The sequence below is a fragment of the Callithrix jacchus genome, chromosome 5 (genome assembly GCF_049354715.1).
Source record: "Callithrix jacchus isolate 240 chromosome 5, calJac240_pri, whole genome shotgun sequence".
NCBI lineage: Eukaryota > Metazoa > Chordata > Mammalia > Primates > Cebidae > Callithrix > Callithrix jacchus.
This window is the reverse complement of record NC_133506.1, coordinates 37,460,889-37,475,381: the sequence shown is the minus strand read 5'-3', so window position 1 is coordinate 37,475,381 and position 14,493 is coordinate 37,460,889. Positions and strand designations below refer to the sequence as shown.

The window sequence follows — 14,493 nt, the reverse complement described above, 5'->3', positions numbered from 1 at the left end:
CCAAAGTTATCTCGTACAAAACACTAAGCCTGTATTCTGATTAGAACAGGAATCTACAACGGCCTTTGTCTGACTCAGTGTTACCCACCTGCACCTCTTGGCATCTCACCAATGGTGTGGGGAGCATCCCCTGGTCTCAGCTCGCAGAGTAACCCAGTTCATCCAAAAGAGAAAAAAAAAAAAGAATCCTGAATGACAAGTTATTTCTAGCACAATTCAGAGTTTTGTTTTGTTTTGTTTTGTTTTAACTGTCTAGACATTGCCTAAGAAAAAACTTGGAGGAAGAAAGAGTAAGATCCAGGCAGATTGTAAAGGAAGAAAAAGGCAGAAGTTTTAGCTTAGCTGTTTCCTGTGCTGATTTAGGAATGGGCTATGAATGGTAGAACTAATCAGAAAACATTTATAATTTGTCTCTTGGAAGACAGTAATTCAGACAGTAAGAGTTCTTGCAAGTGAAGTGTTGAGAAGTGATATTCAAACAATCAGCAAACATATATTAAGACTTGTGACACGGGGCCTCCTTTAAGCAGGCCCTGTGATGGGCATTGAGGGGTGTAGTTCCTGCTCCTGGGGAGCCCCCACTCCACCACAGGGAACTGCTTGCCCTGACTGGTCCCTGGCATTCTTTGCTCCTGCACTGTGTATACTGTGCCCTAAAATATATAGTCACTTATTTATTCTCTGTATCAGACTGTGAGTTCAGATAGGGTCTATAAAATTATATGTGACCTTAGTCAATCACTCCAACTCTTACTCTCTGTAAAACAGGTTTTAAAATGTCTTTCTCCTAGGGATGTGGCACAGATAAAAAAAAATGACAGCCCAGCGGAGTGGCTAACGCCTGTAATCTCAGCACTTTGGGAGGCTGAGGCAAGCAGATCCCTTGAGCTTAGGAGTTCAAGACCATCTTAGGCAATGTGGCAAAAACTCCTCTCTACAAAAAGTACAAAACGCTAGCTGGGCATAGTGGTGCATGCCTGTAGTCCTAGCTACTCAGAGGGCTGAAGTGGGAGGATCACTTAAGTCCAGGAGGTAGAGGCTGCAGAAAGCCATGATTGCATCACTACTTTTCAGCCTGAGTGAGAGAGTGAGACTATCTTAGGAAGGAAGGAAGGAAGGGGAGGAAGGGAAGGAAGGGAAGAGGAAAAGAGGGGAAAGGGGGAGGGAGGGGAAGAGGGAGGGAAGGGAAGAGGAAGGAAAGGGAAAGAGAGAGAGAGAGAGAAAATTTTAAAAATGACTAGGGCACAGTAAAGGGACCCTGAATCCTTGAGAGACACGGATACCCACCCAAGCTGGGCTACCTATCCAGCCCAAGCCTAGTGGGGCCTGAGGTCAGAAGGCATGTTCTGTAATGTTCTGTATCTCCCCTGGGCTGCCACGCAGCAGGCTGCCCCAAATCATCATCAGCTCTCACTTGACACTGCCCAGCCTCCTTTCTGGTTGCTCCACAGCTAATTTGTCCCCAGCTTTTTGCCTGTCTGATATCTGATAGAAGCCACAAAAACTTCTTTGAAACATGAATTGGATGATGTCATTTTCCTACTGAAAACCCTTCAAATGATATTCCTTCACTCTTCAGTTTTCCTGATAGAAAGGCCCTCAGCCGTCTCTCCAGTCTCGTTTCATACTCTGCCTTCTCTATCACAGCCTCCTCCATGAAGCCACACTGGCTTTCCTTCAGGTCCTTGAATGCCCCATGCCCTTCCATGTGACAGGGCCTTTGCACATTCTGTTCTATAAAAGTGCCCTTCCTTCTTCTCTTTGACCTCCTAAGGTCCATATTTTCTTCAGATCTCAGCTCAGTCATCCCTTGCTTAGGGAATTCTTCTGATCCTTCAAATATGTTCAGAACCCTACTATTCACTCCTAGAGCACAATGTCTGTCTTCTTAGCCTTCGTCATTATTGTGGCTTGGGAGGCATTTGGAGGAATGTTGATGCCCATCTCCGTCACGAGAATAGATACTCCGTGGCGGCAGGACCACGACTGCCTTCCACTTCGGTTTCCTCCCATCTGACCTATAGCTGGTGCCCCGTTAATAGGAACTGAATGTGAGACAGACTCTAAAGGGCATGAGCAGGGGTGTCTTCTCTCTGCTTCCCAGCTATTATAGAGAACACCTGGAAAGGAGGATTGGGGAAAGTCGGGCGCAGTGGCACTTGGAACAATGATGTTCCAGTAAGGAAGAAGATACAGAGCCTGAATGGAGAGTGGTGAGATGGGGCACAGGAGACACAGGAGGACAAGAACAGTCTAACCCCTCTGAGAGCTGCTTCTGAGAAGGCAGCATTCCAGGAAGTCAGGAAAAATAATGAAGGCGATGAGAACGCCAGCACTGGAATTGCAGAAGGTGCCATCAGTGTCCCACCTACTTCCCACGGCCTCACTGTGAGCAGCACCCAGCTGGCAGGGTGGGTGTGCAGAGCCAGGATGAGGGTGAGACATGCAAGGAGATACCCACGCTCAGCTGTTGACCCTGCATGGGCACAACTCTGGGAGCAATCTCCTCCTTAAAGCCTATGCCTGAGGGCTCTGAGCTCATTTCACCCTAGCCCTGCCCTTCCTGCATCTCTTAGACTGAGGACTTTCTCCAAAGCTGGGAAAGGAGGCCCTGCCCAGGCCTAGGCAGCCTGCAAATCGTGAAGCGTTAATACCCCCAGGAGAAACCCTCCACCACCAAATACCCCAGCTTCTTCACCGTTCCCCTGAAGCATACGTTCTCCACCTTCCCCCAGAGTTCCCACAGGGATGAGGATGCAGCTACCCGCAGTCCTAACGGGCTTGAAAACTCACCCTTAATAAGCTGCCTTCTCTTCCCTGTCATACATCCCCCCTTTCTGACTGGTATTCCTGTCTCCTCCTACATAAACTGCTTGGACTAAAATCTCTGTCTTAGATCTACTTCTGAGAAACCCAAATGGAGGCAGAGAGAATTCAAGCACCTTGACCATACCACGTTGATGTTTTAAATCAACCAGAATCTTCCTAATTTAAGGGTTAATAATTCTGCAAGAGATCAGGGCCAGAGCAGGTCTGCATTCGGCGCTGAAAGGGGACAGTGCCGAGGTAACCAGTGAATTCAGAAAGCAGCACAAGACACAAAGGGGAATAAAGAAAAAAAAGGAAAATAAAATAAAAAAAAAAATCCCTGGAATCGAAATGGGATATGTAAAAAAGAAACAGCCCCGAGGAATGGAAAGTGTTCCTGCCCTTGTATGTGTCCCTCCCAAAGGCAAAGCCTGCCGCAGCTTGATAAATAGAAATATTCTTGGTGCAAGAAGAAAACTGGCTGTGATTAGCATCTTAAGGAACCCAGAGCACTGCCAGGCTGGAGTGGAGGACAAAGGCCCAGGCCAGGAAGAACAGAAAAGATTAAAGGGGACGAGTAGGAGGGAGGGCACTGCTCACAAATGGAACAACGAGAGACCTTGGCGAAATAGCCCCTTTCTTCCAAGTGATTCTATTTAGAATTTAGTCAGAGACAGTGGGGTTTCTAGGGAGTGGAAATGGAAAGGAAGTGAAAGAGAAGGAAATGAATGGGTAAAATAAGAACAAAGAGTCCTTTGCTTCCAAGTAACTCTAGGGCAGAGACTTGGCAAGGGGATATTAAAGAATCCCAAAGCCTTCTCCATGTAAAGTTTTAGAGGTGCTTTCTGGACTGGCAGGAAGGAGCTGACGCTAAGAAGAGGAAAGGATCGCAGGGGTTGCAAATGTGACGAAATGAGGCCCCCTTCTGGGATCAGTCAGGGTCGCAATGGGAAACAGATGGGACCTTCCAATAGGGTAGTTAGAGGAGAATTAAGAGGTTCTTTATAAAGGTGTAATTTAGATGTAGAAAGACTACAAGGGGTCTGGGCATGGTGGCTCACAATTGTAATCCTAGCACTTTGAGAGACTGAGGTGGGTGGATCACAAGGTCAGGAGATCAAGACCATCCTAGCCAACATGGGGAAACCCCCCGTCTCTACTAAAAATACAAAAAGTAGCCAGGCATGGTGGTAGGTGCCTGTAATCTCAGCTACCTGGGAGGCTGAGGCAGGAGAATGGCTTGAACCCTTGAGGCGGAGGTTGCAGTGAGCCAAGAATGCACCACTGCACTCCAGCCTGGCGACAGAGCGAGACTCTGTCTCAAGAAAGAAAGAAAGAAAAAAAAGACTACAAGGGATAGTGAATTATATTGGGGCTAAATTCCATGCTCAAACCATGAGGGATTTGGTAGGGAGAGGTTCCCAGGACCCTAAGAGAGATGAACTGACCAGAGGTGGGTGTGACCTTTGGTGGCCAGGCAGCCACTTGTGGTGACCCCTAGAAGGGGTGCTGAAGGAGTAAGTACCTCCATCACACTCTCCTCCCTCCAATCAATCTTCTGCCTGTGCTTTCCACTGGCTGAGCCCAACCAGAATCCAGAGAACAGGGGATCTGTTGACCTAATCCAGTGGTTCTCAAAGAATAATGCCTAGAGCAGCGGCATCAGCGTTATCTGGGAACTCAATAGAGGTTCTGATTCTTGGGCTCCACCCTAGACCTACTGAATCAGAAATTCTGAGGACAGTCTAGCAAGCCGTATTTGTAACAGCCCTCTAGGTGATGCTGATGCATGTGCAACTTTGAGAACATCCAATCTTGGCCGTAGCAGTCAGCCTCATGGATTAGAGAGCCAGATAAAGAAGTGGAAAGGGGGGTCTGAAGGCATGCAGGACACTAGCACATTTCCTGAGACTTCTCTTCCCCTAGGCTAGGAAAAGCCACTGGGCTCAGGTGTATTGGGGTCTTAGACATAAGGTCAGGCAGCCCGGGCTTTCCCCCCAGTTCTGTTGTTTACCTTCAGCACAATCATTTCACCTCTCTGACCTTCAGTTTTTCACCTGTCAGATGGCTCTAGGGCAGCTCTCAGGGGAGAGCTGATTGAACAGGGCAGAGCTCTCAGGGGAGAGCAGTTTGAACAGGTATTAAATATGAATTCTGTGTGGTCCCTTACGTCACAGACTTTTAAGTCTAGATGAGTTAGTGTAGCCTTTTTGAGTTCGCCGGCAAGAAGAGATGGCCCAGAGATGGAGTGCACCCTGCCCAAGGTCACACAGCAAGTAGAAAAGCCATGACCAGAGCTGTGGTCTCTTGCCTGCCAGGATGGCACATGTTCCTTACCAAAGATCCTCTCTGCCTCAAGTCACATCCATGTTCTTGGGGGAGAATGTGTTGCTCAGGCCCAACCTCAGAGCAGATGAGCCCTTCAGAGAGGCCCATCTTTTCCAGAAAGAGGTGGAGCTGTGGTGTGCAGAGAGGACCCACTCCTAGAGAGGAACTCAGGTTCAAAACAAAACCCAGAGGCCTTTTCTCACAGCAGGTTTCTCTGCTGATTCCTGGGGAGACAGAGCTGGGGTGGGGTGACAGAATGGGTGCTTTGTTCAATGCTCCTGACTCTTAGCCTCCATTCCCCTTCACTGTCTCTGAGGGTGGCCCTTGCCTGGGCCCTACAGACACCTTGTGGTGCAGAAAACATTGGTATCCTGCCATATCCCCCAACACTCCCTACTTGCATGTGTGCTAGTGCTAATTCAAATTGCCAGCACCTTTGCTTCTTTTCCAGAGGACTTTTTCTGGCCACTGGAGCCTTCTCTGCTTTCTTGCAGGGCAGGCCCAATGAGCCAGAATATAAAATGTCCCCAGAACCTGCCCTCGGTCAATGACTGATGGAATGGGTATATACATATCCCAGCTCCCTCTCCGCTTAGGTGGAAGGACTTGGAGGTGCATATTCTTCTCTGATGGTCTTCCAGAGCTTCTCAGCAGAATTAAGCCCCAGTTGGCCACATGGCAACTTGCTGGATGACACACCCCTATTAGATTTCTTCTTTCTCTGACTCACTTCCCACTCCCCTCCTGGTGTTTCCCGGGATCACCTCCCACATTAACTACTTGCGTCCAAATACATATCTCAGGTTCTTCTTCTGAGGAAATCCAAATAAGAAGCCTCCCTCCCTCCCTTCAGAAAGCGTCCTCAGTGGGACAGTGCCTGGATGGCATCCTTAGGACACAGGTGGTCTTCTCTCGGTGCTTGCCCCTCTCTACTTCAGTCTCCTTCAGTCCCTTGAAGTTTGCATCTACTGGAGCAGCTCCTCCCCGGGACCCACAAAGGGGAGCTTTCCAATTTCAGCCAGCATGGATCTGGCAGGACAAGGAGGTGCACAGAATATTGGGCTGTCTCTGCGTCATGCCCAAGCCACCCTCACTTGATAATGGTAATTCAATCAAGATTGAATGTGCAGACCTTTAGCTTCAATGAGGCACCCAGGCAGTCTCAGCAGAATTACCTGCCTCCTCCTTATCCACTCTTTCAAGATGATGCCATTAACATTTCCAATACTTGTAGGAAATGGTTTTTCAGATCCACAATTCATTGTAATGAGTTAAATCTCTTTTCTCTGAAAAAAAAAAAATGCAGTGTTCTTTACCCTCTATAGTGCCCAGAAGACAGAAAGAAAGAATATCAAGTATCCAAATAATATTCCCTTTCCGTCCCTACCTCTTGGAAGTGATTCTCTCTTTAAGTGGATGTGGCTTGAGATGACTGGTTTACTGGGCTGTCTTCGATGATGGACGGAGGGAGAAGACGTTGTGCTTTGTTCTGAGAGTTGGAGCTGTGTGAAGGAGGAAAGCGAACCCTCTCTCGGGGGTGGGCATGAGACCTTAGTGGAATGAGAACCAGTGTTGGAGACTGAGAACTCGGAGGGAAGTGAGAGCTGGAGAGGTGTGGCATAGAAGGGCATGGAGGTAATGGATCTCAGGATTCCAGGAGGAGTAAGACCCCTACAACTCTATAAAGAAGCCCTCATCCTTATGCCTTCTCCTGAGCTATTAAACTTTTTGGAGCCTTGAATTCCTCATTCATGAAATGGGATGATGATATATACCTTACTGGGTTACTATGAGAACCAAATGGCATAGCATCCCTATGGCATTTGATAAGTGCCTGGAACATCTTACACTTTCCACACAGGTAAATTTCCATACCTCACCACCTGGCATAAGGTGAGTCTCTCATCTTCTGGCCCATTTCCAGTAAGATCTTCTGGTCTTTCCCAAGACAGAGTGAAGTGAATAACCGGAGCACCTCTATGCTAAATAACTCAACATTGGTTTGTATACTCAAACCTGGATGTGTATCAGAATCACCTGGAGGGCTTATTAAAATGCACATTGCTGGATCCCACCCCACAGTTTCTGATTCAGTGACTCTGAGCTGGGGCCCAAGAAACATTTCTAACAAGTTTTCTTGTGCTGCTGATACTATTGGCCCAGGTCTAGAATAAAAATGAAACTGAATTTATATATTTGTGCAAATTGCTTACATCATTTACAACATAGCAGGCGTGTTCATATTTTATATCTTTTAATCCTTGCAGCAAGTCTATACAGATATATACAATTTGGATGTTATAGCTGGGTAAGTAGAAGCTCAGGGAAGGTGGTAACCTGCCCCAGGTGATATGGTAAGGGTATGACCGGCCTCACACCTGCCTTCAGACCCCACCCAATCCATAATCTTCCTTCTGCTAATGGCAAAAATTGGCTGCCAATCTTTGGAAGGGATAAGCTGAGTCTACAGGTGTGGTGAGGGGTCAGCTATGAGGAGAGGAAAAATTTGAGCCCAGGATCCAGGCACAACTGCTAGCTTTGGATGGGGGTGTTCTTTTGAACATGCAAAGGCCCTGTGGTCAGAGTGAACACAGTGCATTTGAGCAACTGAAAGAAGGCCACAGTTATCAGAGCAGTATGTGAAGCTAGAGAGAGAAGTCGGTCCCATACCGTCAGATCATGTAAGACATCGCGGGCGTGCTAGGCTTTGTCCTCTGTTAGTGGTGTTCAGTAGCTGACTCATACCAGCTTGTGAGAGCAGATTGCTAAATTTTCAGGAATTTTGTGAGCTGGTTGATGCTATGTTGGTAGCTTGAAATTGGTTATGGTGGGAGTATTTACACCACAGAAATCAGCAGACATTACTGATCAGGGCCTTTTTTCCCACAGGGAGCTGTTTGTTAAACAGTTTCCAACATACCACTGGTCTTTGACCTCAAGCGAGGAACAGCAGATAGATTGTAAACTGAGTGATGATGTTCCCCTAGACTTGCATTAAAGGGAGCTCTTTGAATCTCTGTGTCTTGGTACTACGTCTCTCTTCTACCTTCTGCCACCAGTTCCTGCCTCCCCACAGCCAGCTTTTGCCCATCTCTCACCTCAACTGAGAGCGGGGGAGCCCGGCTCCTGCACCTTCCTCTCTCCTCATTGAGGAGTTTGCTTCTCCTCCACATGACTCTTCTTAACTCCTCTCCTTGTCTTGAATATCAAACAAGGAGTACCAAATTAGCTGTTTTTCAAGCTTGCAAAATGTAGATAGAGCATAATGAACATTCTGGGCTGCTTGTAAATTACCTCGTATAAACGCCTTCACATCGCCTGCCGCCCCATCTTTCTCCATGTGCATGTGGGTAAACACAATTTTTTATCCTTCTAATTATATAAAGTTAGAAGAAGAAGGGGACACAGAATAATATTAGCATCTCCCAGAAGGAATAAATAAACCATGAGAACACTGCCACTCCTTGCAATGCCTTTCCAGTGGACCTACAGCTGAATTCCACCCTTTAGTGAACACACACAATAGTTCTTTGCCTCTGCAGATAGATGGATCTGTATTTGGTACAGAGGGCAAATGGATAGCACCAAGTGTCTAAGTGTCTCTGCTATTAGTTCACTGCCTACCTCCCATTCAGCTCCCAAACCATCATTTATTAAGCACCTGCTGTGTACCAGGCATTGTCCTAGTATTTTTCTTTAGAGCGGTTTTAGTTTTACAGAAAAACTGAGCAGAAAGTACATTGTTTTCCATGTACTCCCTCCCACCCACGTACTGTTTCCCCTGTTATTAACATCTTACATTAAGATGTGTGGTACATTCATTCACAATTAATTAACTAATATTGATTTAGTATTAGCTAAAGTCCATAGTTTACGTTTGCGTTTGCTTTTTACGTTTTGCAGTTCTATAGGATTTGACAAATGTACAGTGACATATATCCACTATTGCAGTATCATATAGAATAGTTTTACTGTCTTAAACATCCTCTGTGCTTCACCTATTCATCCTTCCCTCCTCCCAAGCGCCTGAAACTACTGATCTTTTTACTGTGCCTATAGTTTTATCTTTTCCAGAATGTCATATAGTCAGAATCATATAGTATGTAGCCTTTTCAGATTGGCTTCTTTCACTTAGCAATATGCATTTAAGTTTCCTCCATGTCTGTTGTGGCTTGATAACTCATTCCTGCTTATCACTGAACCTTACTCCATTGTATGGATGTATAATGAATGTTTTTTGACTTACAGTGGGGTTATATCCCCATAAACGCATAAGTTTAAAATATCATAAGTCAAAAATGCTTTTAATATACCTAACCTGCCAAACATCATAGCTTAGCCTAGCCTACCTTAAACATGCTCAGAACACTTACATTAGCTTATCGTTGGGCAAAATTATCTAATGCTAAGTACATTTTGTAATAAAGTATTGAATATGTCAGGGAATTGATTGAATAGTTTGCCAAAAATGAAAAACAGAATGGTTATATGTGTACTCAAATTATGGTTTCCACTAAATGCATATTGCTTTGGAACCATCATGAAGTCAAGAAATCATAAGTCTAATCATCCTAAGTGAGGGACCGTCTGCACCACAATTTGTTTATCCATTCACCTATTGAAGGACATATCGGTTGCCCCCAAGTTTTTGCAATTTTAAGTGAAACTGCTACAAATATCCAGGTGCAGGTTTTCCTGTGAACATAAGTTTTCACCTCATTTGGGTAAATACCAAAGAGTACAATTGCAGGATATAGTATGGTAAGAGTGTGTTTGGTTTTGTAAGAAACTGTCAAAATGTCTTCCAAAGTCAAGGTACCATTTTGCATTCCCACCAGCAGTGAGTGACAGGTCTTGCTGTGCCACATCCTCCCCAGCCTTTGGTGTCGTCAGTGTTTTGGATTTTGGCCAGCCTAATATGTATGTAGTGGTATCTTCTTGTTTTTAATTCACAATTTCTTAACGACACATGATGTTAAACATCTTTTCATATGCTTATTTGCCATCTGTGTATCCTCCTTGATTAGGTGTCTGTTCAGATCTTTCTCCCATATTTTAATTGGGTCATTTGTTTTCTTACTGAGTTTTAAGAGTTTCTTGTGTATTTTTGATACAAGTCCTTTCTCAGATATGTGTTTGACAAATATTTCCTCCCAGTCTGTGGCTTGTCCTCTCACTTGTTAATGTCCTAGCACTTGCACACCTACATATTTTTTATTTAATCCTCTCATGCCTACATGTTGAGAGTTACATAGTATTGGCTCCATTTTGCTGAGGAAACTAAAGCTAAGAGAGATCAGTTGACTTGCTAGGTAATAGAGCTAAGATCTGAAGCCAAGTCTGATCACAGCTCCACATTTCACATCATATATTAAAAGTTTGTCTTGCCTGGGCACCGTGACTCACCTGTAATCCCAGCACTTTGATAGGCCGAGGTGGGAGGATCACAAGGTCAAGAGATCGCAAGGTCACAGATTCCATCCTGGCCAACATGGTAAAACCCTGTCTACTAAAAATACAAAAATTAGCCGGGAGTGGTGGTGCGCACCTGTAGTCCCAGCTACTTGGGAGACTGAGGCAGGAGAATCACTTGAACACAGGAGGCATAGGTTGTGGTGAGCCAAGATCACACCCCTGCCGTCCAGCCTGGCAACAGAGCGAGACTCCGTCTCAAAAAAAAAGACAATGTTTGTCTCACTTGACATAAGTTAGCTGTGTGGGCATTAATTTTGGTTACATCATAATAAAGCACCCTTCCACTGTCCCAGAAAAGAAACACTGAATTAGGCTGCTCTGCAGAGCCCAGCATGATTCCTTGAGTCTTGGTGGCTTCATGGGGCTTCAAGAGCCCTATGAAATCTAACCCTCCCAGCCCCTCTCCATCTCCCCTCCCATTGCTGTTCCCCTCACACTCTGCTCTCTCAGGACAGGAGACCCTTGCAGCTCTCCCACTATGCTTGCTTTTTTCAGGATGTCTGCCTTCACCCCAGCCATTCCCTCTGATGGAAAGACTTCCTCATTGTGCACTGGTCAAACCTGACTCATTTTTAATTCCTCATTCACATGACACTACACAAAGCCCTCTAGTCCCCATCTTCTGGATTTGGAAGTTTTGCTTCTGCATACGGTCTGTCTCTACTAAATTGACAAATTCCTTAAACATGAGTATCACATTTAATAGCACTTTTATAATCCCTTCAACTAGCCTGGCACATAGTAGGTGTGCAGTAAACACGTTCTTAATAAATGAAGGAGAGATGTTGTCAAACACCATCGTCTGGTGGCTGGAGGCCCCCCTTCATCTGTAAGAATGCTTAACTAGAATAAATAAGTTTGTTTCTTTTTGTTTTTAATCATTTTTGCTTTTTGGGTTTTCAACTTCATTTTCTATTTTAAAAATTCCCTTTCAACATTTTAAACCAGAATCTCTGTTTCCAGTGCTGTGGGCCCCATGGGCAGGCATAACTCAATAACTAAAGGAGATTTCTGAATTGATAAGTCATAATGAGACCATTGAGTGAAAACACAATGTGCATTTTCACTGTTTTAAGGCCTACACTCCTGGAACTGCTGGTAACAGAGGCTTGATGCCCTGGGCTGAGAGTCAGGTGCCAGGCTTTGTCTGAATTCCAGCCTGCTAGATGAGCTGTCCCCCTGGCAGTCCTCCTCTCTGGAGCTAGAATCCTGCAGGAAGTGGGGACCAACTGTTTACACAGATTCCATCTGTAGTGCCTGTGAGATACCTGAGGCTGGAGGGCAGCAAGTTATGTGGGCAGAGTAGGGTTTCAGGGTCAGATAAACCTAAGAGAGAAATCCTGTATCTGCCACTCACATGATGCATAACTTCAGAAACTTGCTTAATCTTTCTGAACCCCAGTGTCTTCATCTGTGAAATGGGAAGGCTCATAATGCCATATCGTTCTGCTATCTTTATAATAACCTATAGGGCTATTTTGAGGCATAAATGATTGAGTGAGATAATGTATCTAAAGTCTCTGGTACCTACCATGGATCCAATAAAGGTTAACTTCAAACTCCTCCCCTATGTCACACTCCACTCTCCCACCTACCCAAAGGGATTGCTTAGACCACCCACCTGCTCCCTCTAGTTGCTTCTGCTGGAACTTTTCCCCTGATGAGTAAGAAAAGTGGCATTTAGTATAACTCACTGTCTAGCACATTGCCTGCCTGCCACATGGAAGATACTCAATGAATGATTCTTAAGTTAATGAATAGATATGGGGTGTATCTTATACCAGCCCTAGGCCTGTTTGTCCATAGTAGGACCCATTCCTTACCTTCTCCCACTCTACTGTGTATTGCAGGTAACTGACCCTTGTAGGTTGCATTTCTCAGGCTCTCTTGTCAGCTGTCAAGGTTTGGCCAATGACATGTACTGGGAGACTGGAGAGAAGGAAGAAGGGAGAAGCCAGGGTATTACAACTACAGTTGCCTTCCTTAGCAGCAAGGAAAGCTCCTCCTTGTCTCCAGCTCCTACCAGAATCCCACTGTGGCTTTAGGTTCCAGCGGGTGGCCCCAGCTCCTGAGCACTGCTAACTCCACTGCCTCCCTCCATCCCTTCAGCCCAAGGGCAGGCAGTGTCTCCTTGTTGCTGCTGATCTCTCAATTTCTCCACTCTCTTCTATCTGGCTGCTCAACTCTTCTGTCACCCAGGCAACCACTTCTCTGTAGTTAATTCCCTCTGCTGGGTATATTTGAAGTGATTTCTAACATTGTGCTTACACCCACTTTGGAAGCAGGAGCCACTGAACCCAGATTTAAGAGTATCTCACTCTTCCATGCTTCACTATTCACTGGCCATGTGGCCAGTCAGGCTTTCTGGGGCCTCAGTTTCCTCATTTGTAACCAGGGGCTAACAGAACCCATCCTACTTCTCTCCCACAGGGTCACTTGGGAACCCAATGAAGTCATCCAATTATACATTTTCCATGTACTTATAGAGTACCTGCTCTATGTCAGGACCCTTTGAAGGTGCGGGGGATGAAACAGGGAATAAGACATAATGTCCCAGTTCTCAAGGGAGTCTTGGTTAGTTGCAGTAAATATGCCTTGTAAACTGCAGAGTGCTGTATAATTCTAACAGGATAAGCTGACCTGACCTCCTCCTCCTCAACTCCCAGAAAATCCTTGGGATTTCAAGAGCTCTCCAGCCCGGTTCCTAGGGACCCCATTCCTGCCCTGGAGGAAGGTGAATTAGGATGCAGTGACTGCACAACGATATGTGCACAGTCACCTGGATAGCAAAGCAGGGTCCCTCCTCCCAACCAGACCCAACCAATGTTTCACTGTGTGTGTCTATCAATCAGCATGTCAGAGCTTACTTAATTAATTGTAAAGGATTATCTTGATTCTTCTGCTGCACTAGTTTTCTTTTAATGGTTTTTATTTGGTGTTATTTGAAGTAAGCATGCTATAAAATAAAGCCTGCAAATCTTGTTTATGTCTAGGTTGTGTTTGAAAAGGTATCCTCTATACCATAAAGTTGAGTTATTGATGGCCTCTTTTATAATGATTTAGTCAGCCTCACTCCAATAATAGTATTGATAACATATAGATAAATACAATCTATTTGCAAGAGTACTCCAAGGGGCAGAAGAAAAGCAATTTGTGCATGTGTGGAAGATAGGTAAATTTGCTGTTTTTAACCAACGTGAAAATGGAGTATATTAATCCAGATGCAACACTCTCCTGTCCTGGGCATTTTTATATGGTCTCTCTCACGTTGTCCTATGAAGCAGGTATTTCCATCCCTGTTTTAGTGATTAAATCACTAAGACTTAAGCAGGTGACTGATCCAGTTAGCTAATGACAAAATCAGAAGGGAAGGTAGAAAAATGAGAAGTGCTTACCTCCCTGAGCCTCCACTTACTCATCTGTAAATGGGAATAGTAACTGAGGGTAGTGTTGAGGGTTAAATGAGAGAGTAGCCTGATGCCTGATATGCAGTGATTAGTAAACAGTAGCTCTAAAGGAGGACATAACTGCCTCCTCACCCTAAGGCCTCTTATCAACCATCCCTTGATTTCTGCTTTCTCTGCAGACGACCATTCCCGGGTGAGGCTGCTGGTGCTGGATGGAGACCCACACTCTGACTACATCAATGCCAACTACATTGACGTGAGTGTCTTCATGGGGCAAGGAAGCCAGGGTCTGGGGCTGGCTTTTGCAAGCTCAAGATCTGTGGTTTACCCCAAACTCTCCTCCAGAAGGTGCCCCTTCCAGAGCCGTCTGGATCCTCCATGATATGTGTAACTCGTATAACCCCAGGTGACTGTCCATCTAACGCAGCATCCTCTTTTGGGCTGGCTGTAGTAGCCTGCTCTATGGGACCTCAGG

At 45.5% G+C, this 14,493-nt stretch overlaps 1 protein-coding gene across 21 annotated transcripts in view; it reads left to right on the top strand.

Annotated features, from left to right (window-relative positions):
- Positions 1-14,493, top strand: part of PTPRT (protein tyrosine phosphatase receptor type T) — a 1,160,468-nt gene that overhangs the window by 1,086,750 nt on the left and 59,225 nt on the right. For all 21 annotated transcript variants that reach the window (XM_078371705.1, XM_008995950.5, XM_035302876.3 and 18 more), the window contains one exon: positions 14,198-14,274. In XM_078371705.1, the coding sequence (XP_078227831.1) occupies positions 14,198-14,274 (77 nt within the window). The remainder of the gene's footprint in view (positions 1-14,197; positions 14,275-14,493) is intronic.